Source organism: Aegilops tauschii, chromosome 6, assembly GCF_002575655.3.
Source record: "Aegilops tauschii subsp. strangulata cultivar AL8/78 chromosome 6, Aet v6.0, whole genome shotgun sequence".
NCBI lineage: Eukaryota > Viridiplantae > Streptophyta > Magnoliopsida > Poales > Poaceae > Aegilops > Aegilops tauschii.
In genome coordinates, this window is record NC_053040.3 from 21,651,422 (window position 1) to 21,668,563 (window position 17,142).

General features: G+C 43.1%; 1 protein-coding gene across 1 annotated transcript; it reads left to right on the forward strand.

The window, feature by feature from the left end:
• Positions 1 to 1,920: 1,920 nt before the first annotated feature.
• Positions 1,921 to 9,800, forward strand: LOC109777003 (uncharacterized). Its single transcript, XM_073501637.1, has 13 exons — positions 1,921 to 2,046; positions 2,504 to 2,567; positions 2,638 to 2,727; positions 2,813 to 2,902; positions 2,999 to 3,103; positions 3,205 to 3,288; positions 3,375 to 3,548; positions 4,849 to 4,998; positions 6,219 to 6,344; positions 6,444 to 7,161; positions 7,267 to 7,364; positions 7,544 to 8,111; positions 8,216 to 9,800. The coding sequence occupies exons 1-13, from the start codon at positions 1,921 to 1,923 to the stop codon at positions 9,798 to 9,800; spliced, it is 3,978 nt and encodes a 1,325-aa protein (XP_073357738.1).
• Positions 9,801 to 17,142: the final 7,342 nt, after the last annotated feature.

The window sequence follows — 17,142 nt, forward strand, 5'->3', positions numbered from 1 at the left end:
ATTTCATACTCCCATCACATCTAATACACACATCACAATGCAAGTTGGTAGTGCTTTCACAATGGCCATCCCACATACGTCATGAGTGAGACTTCAGTATCCTGTTCCAGTGAAAAATTAGCTGTAGCATTCTGTAGGCACACTTAGTCATTTTCTAATTGAATCTGGCATGAGATAGTAGACTTTTCCAGTTGAAGCAAAATCTATGTACAAGTTCGATTTTATCCTAGGGGTGTGAGTCAGGTCATGTTAAATGGTAACATTTACTAATGTATATAAGCCACGACAGATGCATGTAGAATCAGCTCACAAGTCATCAAGATTTTATTTCTTTGTATGTTCGCCTTATAAGTATCAAGAAACTTGTTTGCTAACCTGAATATAATTCTCAACGGATGGCTAAAATGGCAGGCAGAGAAAGAGCAGATCTGATCAAAATACCTGGTAGAGCACCCTACAACAAACCTCCAAAATGATTAGCGGCATTCGATCATTTCACAGTGCCTGCAGAAATAAAATCGGAATAGTAATCAGGACAAAACCTTTTTTGCAGAAGTGCACTCTAAATTCAGATATAACGTTTTCAAAAATCCAGTGATGCTAAACAGGACATATCTTGCACATATTTGAAGAAGCCAGCATCATCCCGCATTGGTCATGGCAGTGAGAAACAATTAGAAGTCCTAAAACAGAGTAGGATCTATTAGAGAAAATTTGAAAAGGTGTGTTTGTATGTGACCATAAAATAAGGTTGTAGACAGACCAGGAATACTCGTTTAGATCATCATAATTACACCATGTTGAATGTGGTGTTTTTCCATGCTGGATTTTTTCTGACTCCTACCAAATATAAGAGAACCATCTCCATTACCAAGAAGCTTCATTATCGGAATCCACTCCCCTAATCGCCTTTCTCTGTATCTATCTTCAACATATTTTCTAGCCCTGAAATCTGTAGGGAAATTAGACGCAAACTATGACAGAAAAGTGTGAAACACAGTGACAATAGAATTAGCTCACCCCTTCATACTGCTGTAGAGTAAAGTATTTATATATGATATCTGGTTAGTGTAGTAAGCTGATCTTTAATTCCAAAGGCAAGTGCACCATCGGCATGTGGTTCTGCAAAAATCATCACTGAAGCAATCATATCAGAAATCCATGAACTGTCATCTGTACAACAAGAATAAGGAAAAAAGGACCACAAATGGGTATCCAACTCGGCCAGCAGTGGCGACCTTATACATTGTTCAAATCAACCTGCATAAATAATATAATTTATTTATAAACAAAATTATTAGCAGCCAACAGACACTTAATCTTTTTAGAAACTGGAAAGTTTGATTTCATAACATAAGTGTGTTCTTTCATAAGGCACAATATCTGAAGCATTTCAATCTATACTCCAAATAACAATAGCCAACACCGTGACTAATAGTATATCAGGGAAGAACATTAGGTTCATTTTTTTCATGAGGGGACAAAAATATATGATAAATATCTTCCTGCGTATTAGCAACAGGAGGGATATAAATAAGCATACAAGTTGTACATCACATTAGATTGCACCATACACCAACATTAGTCATAAAATTTAGGAATAGTGCAGCCTGTTTTGACGATGGAAAATACAAAATGTTTGTAGTCAATAAAATCAATATATAGAGTGAAAAACGAGGCAAACTCATTCTGTAACTTCTTAAGCTTCAGCTTCCCAGATTTATGACTAAATCCCACCTCAACAGCCCAAAATTATGACCGTGTTGAATTGTTCCATCTCAACAGCCCAAAATTACTAAATCCCATCAAAAACTACATGTTGAACTGTTCCAAAGCACCATTAATCAGAACATGTATAAAGAAACAAAGGAGTGATCAACAGCCAAAAATAGGCTAAATTACGAACCTGAGAATCAGGTCATGGGGTTCCAGGGGAAACTCCTTCGCGCCCTGCTGGCGCGAGTTGAGCACGACCGTGGACTCACCAGGGTCGTCGAAGCTGCAGAACATGCTGCTGCTGCTGCTGCTGCTGCTGTCCCTTGCAAAGTATTATTCTGGACACTCTGCGAAACGCCCGTCTGAATTTCCATGATGGCACGAAACTAAATGTAAGTAATATTGCTCTAGGAAATATAGGAGTACTCCAAGAGTGCTCTGTTCATTTGATGGATTGTGCGTGTGCCAAGAGCCAGGCCAGTATGCACATTTAGTATGCATAGGAATAAAAAAAGAAACATACTTTCAATTTCAATGGGATCCCTCGGGAAGTTTCTTTGCACTGGAACATACATTAACTCGAAGATTTCCCTTTTACTTTTCGAACCAGGATCTAAAATCATTTTCAGCGTATTAGTTGTCTTTATCTTCTCCATCAGATCCAGCCACATATACATGAATGAACAAGTGCCGTAGTGAATTCTATAAATTACAAACATCAGTTAATTCAAATATTCTTCCCATCAAGCAATGATTGTTCATTAAATGGATCTTTTTGGTACCTTAGGTGAGTATGGGGAATTCAAAAAGTACGGCAGGTGAACATCAAACAGATGATGACGTAACTACAGGTATGATGCAGTCCAACGTAAATTCGATCACATGCGATGCGTGCTTTTCTGACAGCGAAATGTGTTGCAGTCCTTAAGAAAGGGGTAATTGATGATGAGTACAACCCAAACACCATACCCGTATCTGAACATTTTGACGATATTTACGCGACGGAACCAGGTATAATTCAGTGTGCAGATTACTTATATGTGTTGCCTAACACAAAATTCTTACATGCATCGACTGTCGGCATTTTGTGTTGCAGTCCTTACGAGTGTTGAAAATGTTGAAGAATACAATGCAGGCATCATACCCGTAGCTGATAATGTTGACGATACTTCCACAACAGAACTAGGTATGAGACTGTGTGAGTACTTCTTGGAATGTTGCCTAAATCCTATGCCTCCTTTGATTCATTTGTCTTGTATTCATCAACATTACAACTCTACAGATGGTTCTAAATTGCTACGTATTGATGATGCTCATGATTCTTCGTTGTCCGCAATGAGTATTATAACACTGAATTTTGGCACACCTGTAGCGCAACATGGAAATGGTACTGACTCAGACTATTTCATGTGACATGAGTAATAATATTTATGGGTGTAATCCATCATGTACAACCTAACGCAATTTGAGTTGATTTCTAATTTGTAGGGCAAGAACCTTTGAAATTCAGGATGCTTGAGTCTTTTGAAAACAATAAGGATAATACGACTAACCTACAGGATGAAAATGAAGGTAGTCTCCAAGCATGCCTACCCATTTTCAGATTGACGAGATGACCTGTACGGGATTATTGTTTTATCCTTTTATTCACACTCCAGAGGACACAACTTGCGAGCAGAAGGCAATGGTATCTGTATTTTTTGAACGGACTAAATCCGCTGATCAAACTAGGGAACAGTTCAATGCACAGAAGCGCGCAGCTTATCGGAAGAAAAAAGATGAGGATATGGTCAGGTTACAAAAGGAGAATCAGCCTTCCCTTCCAAAGACTGGTAAGTAGTTTGGCGTGATTTTTCTGACTACTCTTAGGATTACATAGATTATTATTTGAAAGGGCACGGTATGCGAAGAATTCGTTATAGTAACGTAACTATATATTGCTCCTTAAACTCTCATATATGTGGTACGTATGATAGACCATAGGGATCTTATCAACACGTGGAGGCGGGCATCTTATCACACAAACAAGTCAGATTGTTTAAAAAAACATCAAGAAGATGGGCATAATGTTCATCGCCATTCTCTATGTGATATCACCAACGTGAAACAACCTTCATATGTGATTCCAGGTATATTGTTGGTACTTTCGCAATGTTGTGCGTTATATGTGCGTATTACATAAGTGTACTAGATCAGCTTCTATGCATCTTATTTTTACTCTCCGCATTTATGCCAGAATACAATAGGAGATGAACTGATGGGACAATTCAACAAAAACGGGTCGGATCATATGCTTGGGCAGCTAAACAAACAGACACGAGATGATCTATGTCCCCTTCCTATTTCAAGTAAGTCTATTTTATCTTACATCCGTACATTCATATGTTTGTACGGCTACAGCTAAACATTCCCATACAAGACGATATTCGTCCCGTAATTGATTCAATAACATCTGGTTCTGTCATTTAAGTTTATACGATCCAATCATTCCCATCAGATAACCCAGGTAGCTCGGACTATACATCAATCTCGCATAATGATGCGGGATATCCTTGTAGTGGTACGGACACTTCTGGTATGATTTCTGCGAATGATATACAAGGTAATATCATTGGACCTAATCCAATTTCATTTCATATCAAATTATGTTGTTTCCTATGGTTTTTGAGAGAATGGCATGAATGTCACCAGTAAATGACTTTAACGCCAACAAAGAAAATGCGCAAAAAACAGAAGAAGAACGCAAAAGAGACCATAGAAACGCCCTAAGGAGAACTACTTATCGGCCGAAAAAAGATCTGCTTCTCCAGGATGAAAATGCACAGACCCTTAATTTATCAGGTAAGCTTTAAAAGTTTTATTAATTATAGTCAGTACCACGGTTAATGTCAAAACCTTTGAGATTGCAATATGTATTGATTACTTTGCTTAAGTATTCAACCCAACAAGCTTATTTTGGTATACATCAGTGTCGCATGACGAGTCAACATTTCCTGCAACAACTACTGTCACATCTGGACTCATTAATGACATAGATCTACAACGTAAACAAATTGTGGGTACTAAAGTGTCAGTTGCTGAGTTGGTTATGTTTTGTTATCTAAAAATTGTGAGTGTCCTGATTGACTTCAGATTTAATCTTGAATGACACCCAAGAAACAAATGCAAAAACGGAGGAAGAACTCAAGAGAGACCGTAGAAACGCCATGCGGAGAGCTACATATCGAATGAAAAAAGATCGGCAATTCCAGGATGAAAATGCTAATGCCATTAATTTATCAGGTGAGCTCTAAAAGTTATATTAATTATAATCAGTACCACTACTCTTGTCTTAACCAGTGACTTGGCGATGTGTATTGACAACCTCTGTTAACAAGACAACCCATCTATCTCCAACTATACATCATTCTCGCATAATGGGTCAACATTTCCTGCTACAACTACGGTCACATCTGGTCTCATTAATGGCAATGACCTAGAAGGTAATCATATTGTTGGGACTCCATGATCAATTAAGGGCCTGTGGATACATTATATTTTAAATTTTGTGAATGTCCTGAATGACAGCAGACGTCATCTTGAATGACGCCCAAGAAACAAATCCAAAAACGGATGAAGAAATGAAGAGAGATCGTAGAAACGCCATGCGGAGAGCTTCTTATCGGAGGAACAAGGATAAGCTTCTCGAAGAGGGAAACAAACGTCCACTTTCATCATCAGGTAAAATATTACCTTGAGTTTCACCATGTGTGTTACTGACTTGTTGTTGCTCATACCAAAATACTTTTTAGCGACCATCATGCTCGAAGCGTACAGTTTAACGGTACATCTTAATGCACATTGTTTGTATTTACGTTAAATTAGAATATGTATGATGACACTGCCTCCATACGTCTTAATATCAAATAGTGTTAATAGCAAGCCCCCCCCCCCTAATAGCTCGAGCTATACAGAAATATTGCAGGAGGAAGCAACATTTACCCCTTCAACATTAGACATGTCTGGTGTCAATCATGATAATGATCTTGCTAGGAGGAAACGTGATAATGAGCGGAAATGTAATTTAACAAACGAGCAAAGGGAGCAGATAAACGAACGTAGCCGAGCTTCTTATCAGAAGAAAAAGGAGGAGGTAACGGTTGATGTGAGACAAAAACAGAATGAAAAAGTACGAGATAAGCAGACGGAACGCCGGAAAAGCATGTCAGTAATTGAAAGGGGGGAGTCAAGTGCTCAAAGGAAGGCCAATTATGCCAGAAGGAAAAACACCCCGTGCAACGAATCCATCGCTATCCCCCGTCCAGACCTGGGAAACTCAACCTCTCAATGTCCGGCATTCACCTGCCGCACATCACCCGTCTCTCGGGCCAGAGGAGATGATTCATCTGATGGCAACCCTCCGACGAACATGCCGAATTACACTGTCCGTACCGATGGTATGAATGTACTATTGTCACTTTTCTTATGGTAATTATAAGCAACCCTCTTGTAACATGATGAAGTCTACTGGCACATTCGCCACGACGACAATGCAGGTGACATCGATGTATTCCTAAGCGACATCATGGGCGATGAGCCGACAGGTCCCAATTTGATGGACGAGGAGTACTACATGTTTCGCAACCAAGGTATGGTCAACTCTGAACTAGCACGTCGTGTGGCTTTATTGTAGTTAGAATTATGTGCAGTTTTTATTTTGAACGTGATGTTTCAACAAATGCCCGTAGGATCCGATAATGACAGCATGGATGATGAGAGCGAAGCAACCATGACTGGTGGTAATCCTAGCGAGATTGATCCATTTGACTTTGTCTACTCAAACATTCCAGACAACACTCACATCCTGAAACTCGCCGCAAACTGTGAACACTGCAAGGCCAGAAAATTTGAGTCTGAGACTGACGGGTTCTGCTGTCGCAATGGCCAGATCGAACTTAAGCAACCGGAACCAGTCCCAGAGTTGGTGAGGCTATGGTCCAGCATGGATGCAGATTCTAGACATTTTTGGGAGAACATACGGTTCTTCAACGAGCATTTTGCCTTCACAACCCTTGGCGTCAGCCTTGATGAAAACTACACAAACATGAAGTCTGGGGTGTACACATTCCGGGCACACGTCACCATCTACCACAATGTGCATTCGTTCGGGCCTAGCTCCCGTCCTGAACATCTGCAGTTGTACTTCTATGATGACGACCCAAACCTTAATCATCGTAAGGCGGCGACCAATCAATTAGACCAGGATGTCGTGAAGATGTTAGTAGACATACTCAAAGAAAACCCATACTCCCAGCAATTTAGGAGTTTGGGTGCACACAAGGACAACCTCGATGATTATAGGATAGACCTAAACACCAATAAGAGGCTTGACCAAAGAAGATATAATAGACCGCTGTCAACTGAGGTTGCTGCAATTTGGGTTGAGGGCAGTGACCTAGCCAAAAGGTTTGACAGGAGGATAACGCTTTGTGGTAACAACAACGAAAGGCACAATATACATGTGACCTCCGGAGCATATGATCCGTTGTCTTATCCCCTATTCTATCCAAGGGGGGAGCTAGGTTGGCACCCAAAGCTACCTAAACGTAATGTTCCATGGGAGGTTGTACAACATCCTCAACTGGGCCATGATGATGAGGAGGATGCAGGTATGTCGTTTGTGTCCGATTTGGTTACAAATAATATATTATTTCTCAAAAGTATCCTCATTTTCGTGGTACTCAATCATGTGCAGAGGGGAATAGCAGGTTATGCGTCTCCGTTAGAGACTAATACTGTTACATGCTGCAAACACGGCCTGCGATCTTCAATCCCATACTCTGTGGAGCACGCCTGCTGCAGCAATGGGCGGTCGACATGTACATCAAGATTGAGAGTTGTCGGTTGAGGTGGTATAGGAAGAACCAGACGCAGATTCGTGCTGACTTGTATAAAGGAGTTGTTGATGCGATCACATCGGGGGAGACGAGAGCAAGCGCTGTTGGCACCCGAATAGTTCTCCCTGGAACATACCCTGGTGGCGACCGCGACATGAAGAAGAGGCATATGGATGCCATGGCAATTGTCCATACATACGGGAAGCCTGACATCTTCTTGACCATGACTTGCAACCCTAAATGGGAAGAGATAACAAATGAGTTGCTTCCTGGTCAGACGGCGCAAGACCGACCTGATATTGTGGCTCGCGTGTTCTACGGCAAACTAGAGGCTATGAAATACATGTTGTTCAAGAAGCATATCCTGGGTGTTGTGGTCGCTTACGTTTACGTAGTCGAGTTCCAGAAGAGGGGCCTCCCCCATGCACATTTTCTGTTGATCATGGATTCAACATATAAGCTTGTCGTCCCGGAGCAGTATGACCGACTAATTTCCGCAAAGCTCCCAAACAAGCAGAAGTATCCGAATTGCATGCATTGGTGGTAAAACATATGATGCACGGACCCTGCGGTGCTCTCAACCCGAAGAATGTTTGCATGCAAGATAACGAATGCAAGTGCAGATACCCACGCCCGTTCAATGAGAACACATCACAAGGAAAGGACTCATACCCAGTTTATCGGCGTAGAGACGATGGAAGCTGTGCTAAGGTCCGAGGGAAAATGTTGGACAACAGATGGGTTGTGCCTTATAACCCTTACCTTCTGCGGATGTTCAATTGCCACATCAACGTTGAGGTCTGCTCTAGCATAAAGGCCGTCAAATATCTTTACAAGTACATTTACAAGGGCCATGATAAGGCTTCTTTCAGCATCGACCAGCCCGATGCCGATGGTAACATCGATGAGATCAAGAGATACGTTGACGCAAGGTGGGTCACCCCTCCGGAGGCTATGTGGAGGATATTTGGCTTCCCACTTTGCGCCAATTACCCGCTTGTCTTGCAGTTGCCTCTTCATCTCCCAAATATGCACAGGGTTGCATTCAATGCGCAGGCTGACTTGAAAAATGTTGTCGCCTCCGAAAATGCTTCAAAATCCATGTTAACGGAGTATTTCAAGGCTAACCAGGAACACCCTCGGGCTAGGCATATATTGTACAAGGATTTTCCCGGAAGCTTCACGTGGCAGAAGAAAAAGAAGTTTTGGAAGCCTAGGGTTGAGCGTTTTCAAATAGGTCGCATCGTGTCTGCCAATCCTGCCGAGGGGGAGCGATACTACCTGCGTGTGTTGCTAAACCATGTTACGGGCAAAACATCCTTCGACGACTTGCTCACCGTGGACGGCGTGCTATGTGGGAGCTTTAGAGATGCTGCTGAAAGGTTGGGACTCATCGAGGCAGACAACACGCTCGACGACTGTCTTACTGAGGCTGAGCAGTGGGCGATGCCATGTTCTCTTAGGAGGCTCTTCGCAACCATCTTGGTGCACTGCGAGCCAGGCGACGTGCGCGGTTTATGGGATAGGCACCTCGAGCCTATGTCAGATGACTATCGTCGAACACGCACGTCCCCGAACGAGGTGGAGCAGATGGTGTTGCTTGACATTAGGGGTATGTTGCAGTCCATGGGTAAAGACATTGTTGATTTCGCTCTGCCAAGCATCGATGATGCGTTTGACCCAACCGAGGGCGAGGCAAGAGAGGTCATCGAGGAATCAACCGTTGAGTTTGACATGGATGACACTAAATTGGCATCTTCCCTGAACTTGGAGCAGAGGGCCGCATACGACGAGATACTAGCGGCTGTTGAACGCGGTGATGGGGGTGTATTCTTTGTTGATGGCCCTGGAGGTACAGGAAAGACCTTCCTATACAGGGCGATGCTTGCCAAGGTGAGGAGCGATGGCAAGATTGGTATCGCTACCGCGACGTCGGGCGTCGCCGCTTCTATCATGCCTGGCGGCTGGACTGCCCACTCGAGGTTGAAGATCCCATTGAGTTGCAATGATGGAGCCTCGTGCAGCTTCACCAAGCAGAGTGGGACCGCGAAGCTGCTAAGGATGGCCTCATTGATAATATGGGACGAGGCCAGCATGACAAAGCGACAAGCGGTCGAGGCATTGGACAATAGCATGCGCGACATTATGGGAATACGCGACCGACCCTTTGGAGGAAAGACTGTTGTTTTTGGTGGGGACTTTAGGTAGGTGCTTCCGGTCGTCAGAAGGGGGTCATGGGGCCAGATAATTGATGCAACCCTCCGAAGTTCTCATCTATGGAAGGGTATGCGGCAGCTTCGGCTCATCACCAACATGATGGCTCATAATGACACGTGGTTTGCAGATTACTTGCTAAGGGTCGGCAATGGCACTGAGGATGTCGACGATCAAGGCAACATACTACTCCCTGAAGACATATGTCTGCCGTCTACAGGCGAGGTTGACGACCTGGAGAAGCTTATTGACCACGTGTTTCCGAGTCTAGATGACAACATGTCTGATTCGAATTACATGACATCTCGCGCAATCCTTTCCACGACAGACGACAATGTTGACAAGATAAACATCCGCATGATAGAGTGTTTTCATGGAGATGAAGTAATCTATCAAAGTTTTTTTTTGCTTCCGTGAAAGGCACGACCATGTCTTTTGGAAACGGAAAAAAACATGTTTTTTTTTGCTTCGTGAGAGGCACGGTTTTGCTTTTGCGAGAGGTGCGGTCGTGCCTTAAAAAACATGTTCTTCTTTTTTTGCTTCCGTGAGAGACACAGTTTTGCTTTCGCGGACGTGCCTCTCAAAAAGGGAAAAACATGTTTTTTCCTTCCGTGAGATGTACGGTTTTGCTTCTGTGAGAGGCACGGTTGTGCCTCTCGAAAACAAAAAAAATAAGTTTTTTCCTTCTCTGAGAGGCACGGCTTCCCTACCATGAGAGGCACGGCCGTGCCTCTCGAAAACGGAAAAAATATATTTTCTTTTTTTCTTTTTTCACGAGAGGCACGTTTTTTTGTCTTATTTTTTATGAAAATATTAGTCAGAACCTATCAACATGGGATCTAGTTTTGAAAATCTCGACGTGAGGAATCCAATGGTGAAAATGGTTTGAGATTTGGACACACGATTAAAGAGATAAAACGTTTTGAATAAACGAATCTATAAAAAAAGGAAAGTGATGTTTGAAAAGAGTACTCCTCAACTAGTGATTTTTGTATTAAATTGGGTGATTCCTATTTGGCGCCCTCAGCGCCCGGTACAGTATATTGGGTGGTCTTGTTTGGCTGAAATCACTAAAGAGCAATCTTTGCAAAGGTCACCCCACCTCTTTAGGTTGCGACAAGTGGCATGTGTGTCACTTATCGCAACCAGGGAGTTTTCTTTTTTTAGTAGATCCGATTATTCAAAACAATTTATCTCTTAAAATGTGCATCCAAATCTCGAACCATTTTCACGGTTGGATTCCTCACGTTGAGATTTTCAAAACTAAATACCATGTCGATAGATTTTGACGAATTTTATTTTACAAACAGAAATGAACGGAAAAACCAAACCGGAAGCCCGTTTTTTCCCCTTTCCAAAGAGAGACGCGACTGTGCCTCTCCCGGAAGTAAAATCATGCCTCCACGAGAAGCAAATTCGTGCCTCATATTTTTCTCCCATTTCTGATAGGCATGGCCATACCTCTCACGGAAGCAAAATCATGCCTCTCACAGAACCAAAAAAACATGTTTTTTTCCTTTTCCGAAAGCACGGCCGTGGCTCTCGCGTAAGTAAATCCGTGCCTCTCGCAAAAGGAAAAAAATATCCGCTTTCCAAGAGACATTTGAGGAAGCAAAACCGTGCCTCTCGGAAAAACAAATTTGTGCCTCTCTTGAAAGGAAAAAAAAATTGCGCAATTTTTTTTGTGTCCAGAAGTTAAGAAAGACTGGTGGTAACCCAAAAAGCTGCAAATAAATAAAAAAAAGGTCAAGAACAAGTGCGAATAAATAAAAAAACAAAAATCTGAGGGAGCGCCCAGAGTATGACACGTGGTGACGGCTGAGCCCACCCCTGGTCACCCTTGTGAACAAGCGCTCGTTAGTTAGAGTTGCTCTTCCGTTTTATGTTTGGAGGTCTTGTTTGACGCCCTCAGCGCCCCTTAGACTAGTTGGCTCTCGCAGACGCCTTGTAGCAGGCTGGCCCAGTAACTTCCTCGATTTAGAAAAAAGTTCATCGTTATTTGAAGAGAAGTTCACAAATTGAAATAGTTCACCTACTTGGGAGAAAAGTTCACAAAATTGAAATGGTTCATCGATTTTGAAAATGGCTCATCGATTTTGGGAAAAAAAATCATCGATTTTGAATATCGTTCATCGAATTTAAAAAAAGTTCATCAAGTTTGGAAAAAAAGTTCACAAAAATTGGAAAAAGTTCATTAAGTTTGATTTTTTTTTCATGATTTTGAAGGAAAAAAATCACGAATTTAAAAAAGTTCATCAATTTTGAGAAAAAAGTCATAAAGCAAAAAAAACATAAATTTTAAAAAATCATCAAATTTAAAAAAACACTTATTCCAAAAATGGTTCATCAATTTGAAAACAAAATGTCACAAATTAAAGAAAATCTCATGATTTATTATTTAAAAAACATGAATTTTAGAAAGGAAAAGAAATGTGTAAAATTAAATAGAAGGAGAAAAATAAATAACATAAGAAAACTAGCCAAACAAAAACGAAAAAAATAGGAACCACTGCTTTTTTCAGTGTCGTATTTAAGAGTAGAAAAGACAATCTAGGCACTAGACTTTGGTTGTCCGACTTGGTTATTCGATCCGATGTACCGAGTTTGAATCGTGTCTAGCGCTAGATTTTTGGAGTTTAAAATGGAGAAAAGAAGGTGAAATGGGTTGGCCCATAGCGGAGGGGGGGGGGGGGTGCGCCGGTTTACAAAATGAACTGTTTGCCTAAAAAAATGAACTGTAACTGTTGCTTAAGGCAGCCACATAGGATTTGCCCAGTATGTTTTGTTACTTGGCGCACACTGTCCCGCCATCATGGGCTCGGTCCATTTCCTTCTGTGTTTTCTTTCCAAACGTCAAAAAGAGTAGGGAAACGTTTGCGGCCGGGGCGCCGGCCGAAATATTCCGCCAGCCGCATGCGGGCCTTGTAATTGATATCGATCGTGTGTCGCCCAAGGCCATGAGCGATTCCTACTCAAACCTTATCCACACCTCATACGAACCGTTTTCCATCTTTCTCTTTCTCCTTCCTCAAGACCGCTCCCTTCTCCATCTATGCCTCATGCGCATCACACCGGCATGACGAGGCTTGCAACTAGGGCGAGCCACGGCAGGGCGGAGAAGACTACAACAACCAGCGCCTCCTCCCTCACCTTTTCCCCTCACAACCCCCTTGGACACCCTCACCTTCTTGCACAAGAGCTGCGACTGACAGTCATCAGAGCTGGAATCAGCTTTTACAGATGCTACAACCATCTTCTTTTCTTGCTAGAACCAACAACTAGCGGTGGTGGAGCTGCGAAAGGCAATCGATGGAGCTGCAATCAGTGATACAAAATGCTACGACCGGAGATGTTTTTCTGGAACCAGAAAGAGAGCGGAGGCTGCAAATGGTGCGGAGAAGCTGCAAAACAGTACCTAAAAATGCTACAACCGGTGTCCAGGAAAGGTACCACCGGCTTCTTCAAAGTTTCAAACAGAGACGAGGAAGCTGGGAGGAGGCCACCACACAAACCAAAAAGCTGCAACCGGCTGCAAGATAGCTGCAATGTGTTTTGTGAATAGCTTCAACCGGGGAGAAAGGGCATGCATGATGAGCTACAGCCGAAGACAATGACATTTTGTTGTTGCAACCATGTTGACTTTTTGCTACCACGCTGATGGCAATTTGCTACATCCATCCGCGTCACATGACGGAGCTACGACCCATGACGGCAAAGATGGCTTTTTGCTGCAATCGTCATCAATTTTTGCTACATCCGGCGAGGATTTTTGCTACATCCATTCATGATAGAGATGCGACCCGACCGGGACGGCATGACGCCTCCTTTAGCTACAAGCCATCACCGGCGTCGACTCGGTGCTACAACCACGTTGCTTTTTTGCTTCAATCGGCAACCGCAAAAGCTACTAACTAGTGAGGGCTTTTTGCTACGATGGGCGATGGAGGATGGTGAGCTACTCGGGGGTATCGGGCATGAGCGGTACCAAGCACGCCGGTGAGTTGTGACCATCGCACACCGGAGCTGCAACCGTCACCATAGGAGCTACAACCCACATGATGCATCTGTTGCATGGGTGCAGTGTATCCAGTGATGAGGAGGGACGGCAAGGTGACTAGGACGACCGGTGAGGACGACGACCAGCGGCAGCGACGGCAAAACATGCATGGCCGATGAGATGGAAGGGAGCGATGACATGCAGAAATGATCTTTTCGTATGAGTGTGTTGACGAAGACAACGACGCATCAGACGGTTCCTATCGAACCAATCGGGTGGCTGCGGGCCGACCGACCCAAATCTGGGAGGATTCGAACTCCAATCGGCCTTGTTCAATCCCCGACCCCATAACCTGTTGGGGAACGTAGTAATTTCAAAAAATTTCCTACGCACACGCAAGATCATGGTGATGCATAGCAACGAGAGGGGAGAGTGTTGTCCACGTACCCTCGTAGACCGACAGCGGAAGCGTTATCACAACGCGGTTGATGTAGTCGTACGTCTTCACGATCCGACCGATCAAGTACCGAACGTACGGCACCTCCGAGTTCTACACACGTTCAGCTCGATGACGTCCCTCGAACTCCGATCCAGCCGAGTGTTGAGGGAGAGTTTCGTCAGCACGACGGCGTGGTGACGATGATGATGTTCCACCGACGCAGGGCTTCGCCTAAGCTCCGCAACGATATTATCGAGGTGTAATATGGTGGAGGGGGGCACCGCACACGGCTAAGAGATCTCAAGGATCAATTGTTGTGTCTCTGGGGTGCCCCCTGCCCCCGTATATAAAGGAGCAAGGGAGGAGGAGGCCGGCCCTAGGAGGGGGCGCACCAAGTGTGGAGTCCTACTAGGACTCCCTAGTCCTAGTAGGATTCCACCTCCCATAAGGAATAGGAAAAGAGGAAGGGAAAAAGAGAAGGAAGGAAGGGGGCGCCCCCCTTCCCTAGTCCAATTCGGACCAGACCAAGGGGAGGGGTGCGGCCACCCTTGAGGCCCTTTTCCTTCTTTCCCGTATGGCCCAATAAGGCCCAATACGTATTCCCGTAACTCTCCGGTACTCCGAAAAATATCCGAATCACTCGGAACCTTTCCGAAGTCCGAATATAGTCGTTCAATATATCGATCTTTACGTCTCGACCATTTCGAGACTCCTCGTCATGTCCCCGATCTCATTCGGGACTCCGAACTCCTTCGGTACATCAACATACATAAACTCATAATAAAACTGTCATCGTAACTTTAAGCGTGCGGACCCTACGGGTTCGAGAACTGTGTAGACATGACCGAGACACGTCTCCGGTCAATAACCAATAGCGGGACCTGGATGCCCATATTGGCTCCCACATATTCTACGAAGATCTTTATCGGTCAGACCGCATAACAACATACGTTGTTCCCTTTGTCACCGGTATGTTACTTGCCCGAGATTTGATCGTCGGTATCTCGATACCTAGTTCAATCTCGTTACCGGCAAGTCTCTTTACTCGTTCCGTAACACATCATCCCGCAACTAACTCATTAGTCACAATGCTTGCAAGGCTTATAGTGATGTGCATTACCGAGTGGGCCCAGAGATACCTCTCCGACAATTGGAGTGACAAATCCTAATCTCGAAATACGCCAACCCAACAAGTACCTTTGGAGACACCTGTAGAGCACCTTTATAATCACCCATTTACGTTGTGACGTTTGGTAGCACACAAAGTGTTCCTCCGGTAAACGGGAGTTGCATAATCTCATAGTCATAGGAACATGTATAAGTCATGAAGAAAGCAATAGCAACATACTAAACGATCGGGTGCTAAGCTAACGGAATGGGTCAAGTCAATCACGTCATTCTCCTAATGAGGTGATCCCGTTAATCAAATGACAACTCATGTCTATGGCTAGGAAACATAACCATCTTTGATTAACGAGCTAGTCAAGTAGAGGCATACTAGTGACATTCTGTTTGTCTATGTATTCACACATGTATTATGTTTCAGGTTAATACAATTCTAGCATGAATAATAAACATTTATCATGATATAAGGAAATATATAATACTTTATTATTGCCTCTAGGGCATATTTCCTTCAGTCTCCCACTCGCACTAGAGTCAATAATCTAGTTCACATCACCATGTGATTTAACATCAATAATTCACATCACCATGTGATTAACACCCATAGTTCACATCTCTATGTGACCAACACTCAAAGGGTTTACTAGAGTCAATAATCTAGTTCACATCGCTATGTGATTAACACCCAAAGAGTACTAAGGTGTGATCATGTTTTGATTGTGAGATAATTTTAGTCAACGGGTCTGTCACATTCAGATCCGTAAGTATTTTGCAAATTTCTATGTCTACAATGCTCTGCATGGAGCTACTCTAGCTAATTGCTCCCACTTTCAATATGTATCTAGACCGAGACTTAGAGTCATCTAGATTAGTGTCAAACCTTGCATCGACGTAACCCTTTACGATGAACCTTTTGTCACTTCCATAATCGAGAAATATATCCTTATTCCACTAAGGATAATTTTGACCGCTGTACAGTGATCTACTCCTAGATCACTATTGTACTCCCTTGCCTAAATCAGTGTAGGGTATACAATAGATCTGGTACACAGCATGACATACTTTATAGAACCTATGGCCAAGGCATAGGGAATGACTTTCATTCTCTTTCTATCTTCTGCCGTGGTCGGGATTTGAGTCTTTACTCAATTTCACACCTTGTAACACAGGCAAGAACTCTTTCTTTGACTGTTCTATTTTGAACCACTTCAAAATCTTGTTAAGGTATGTACTCATTGAAAAAACTTATCAAGCGTCTTGATCTATCTCTATAGATCTTGATGCTCAATATGTAAGCAGCTTCACCGAGGTCTTTCTTTGAAAAACTTCTTTCAAACACTCCTTTATGCTTTGCAGAATAATTCTACATTATTTTCGATCAACAATATGTCATTCACATATACTTATCAGAAATGCTGTAGTGCTCCCACTCACTTTCTTGTAAATACAGGCTTCACCGCAAGTCTGTATAAAACTATATCCTTTGATCAACTTATCAAAGCGTATATTCCAACTCCGAGATGCTTGCACCAGTCCACAGATGGATCGCTGGAGCTTGCATATTTTGTTAGCACCTTTAGGATTGACCAAACCTTCTGGTTGCATCATATACAACTCTTCTTTAATAAATCCATTAAGGAATGCAGTTTTGTCTATCCATTTGCCATATTTCACAAAATGCGGCAATTGCTAACATGATTCAGACAGACTTAAGCATAGATACGAGTGAGAAACTCTCATCGTAGTCAACACCTTGAACTTTGTCAAAAACCTTT

Coding starts and splice junctions, on each gene's coding strand:
- LOC109777003 (XM_073501637.1), top strand. CDS start 1,921: ATGGGGTTCCAGGGGAAACTCCTTCGCGCCCTGCTGGCGCGAGTTGAG. Junction 3,549..4,848: donor GCCTTCCCTTCCAAAGACTG/GTAAGTAGTTTG, acceptor GATTGACTTCAG/ATTTAATCTTGAATGACACC. Junction 7,162..7,266: donor GGCAGTGACCTAGCCAAAAG/GTTTGACAGGAG, acceptor ATTCTATCCAAG/GGGGGAGCTAGGTTGGCACC.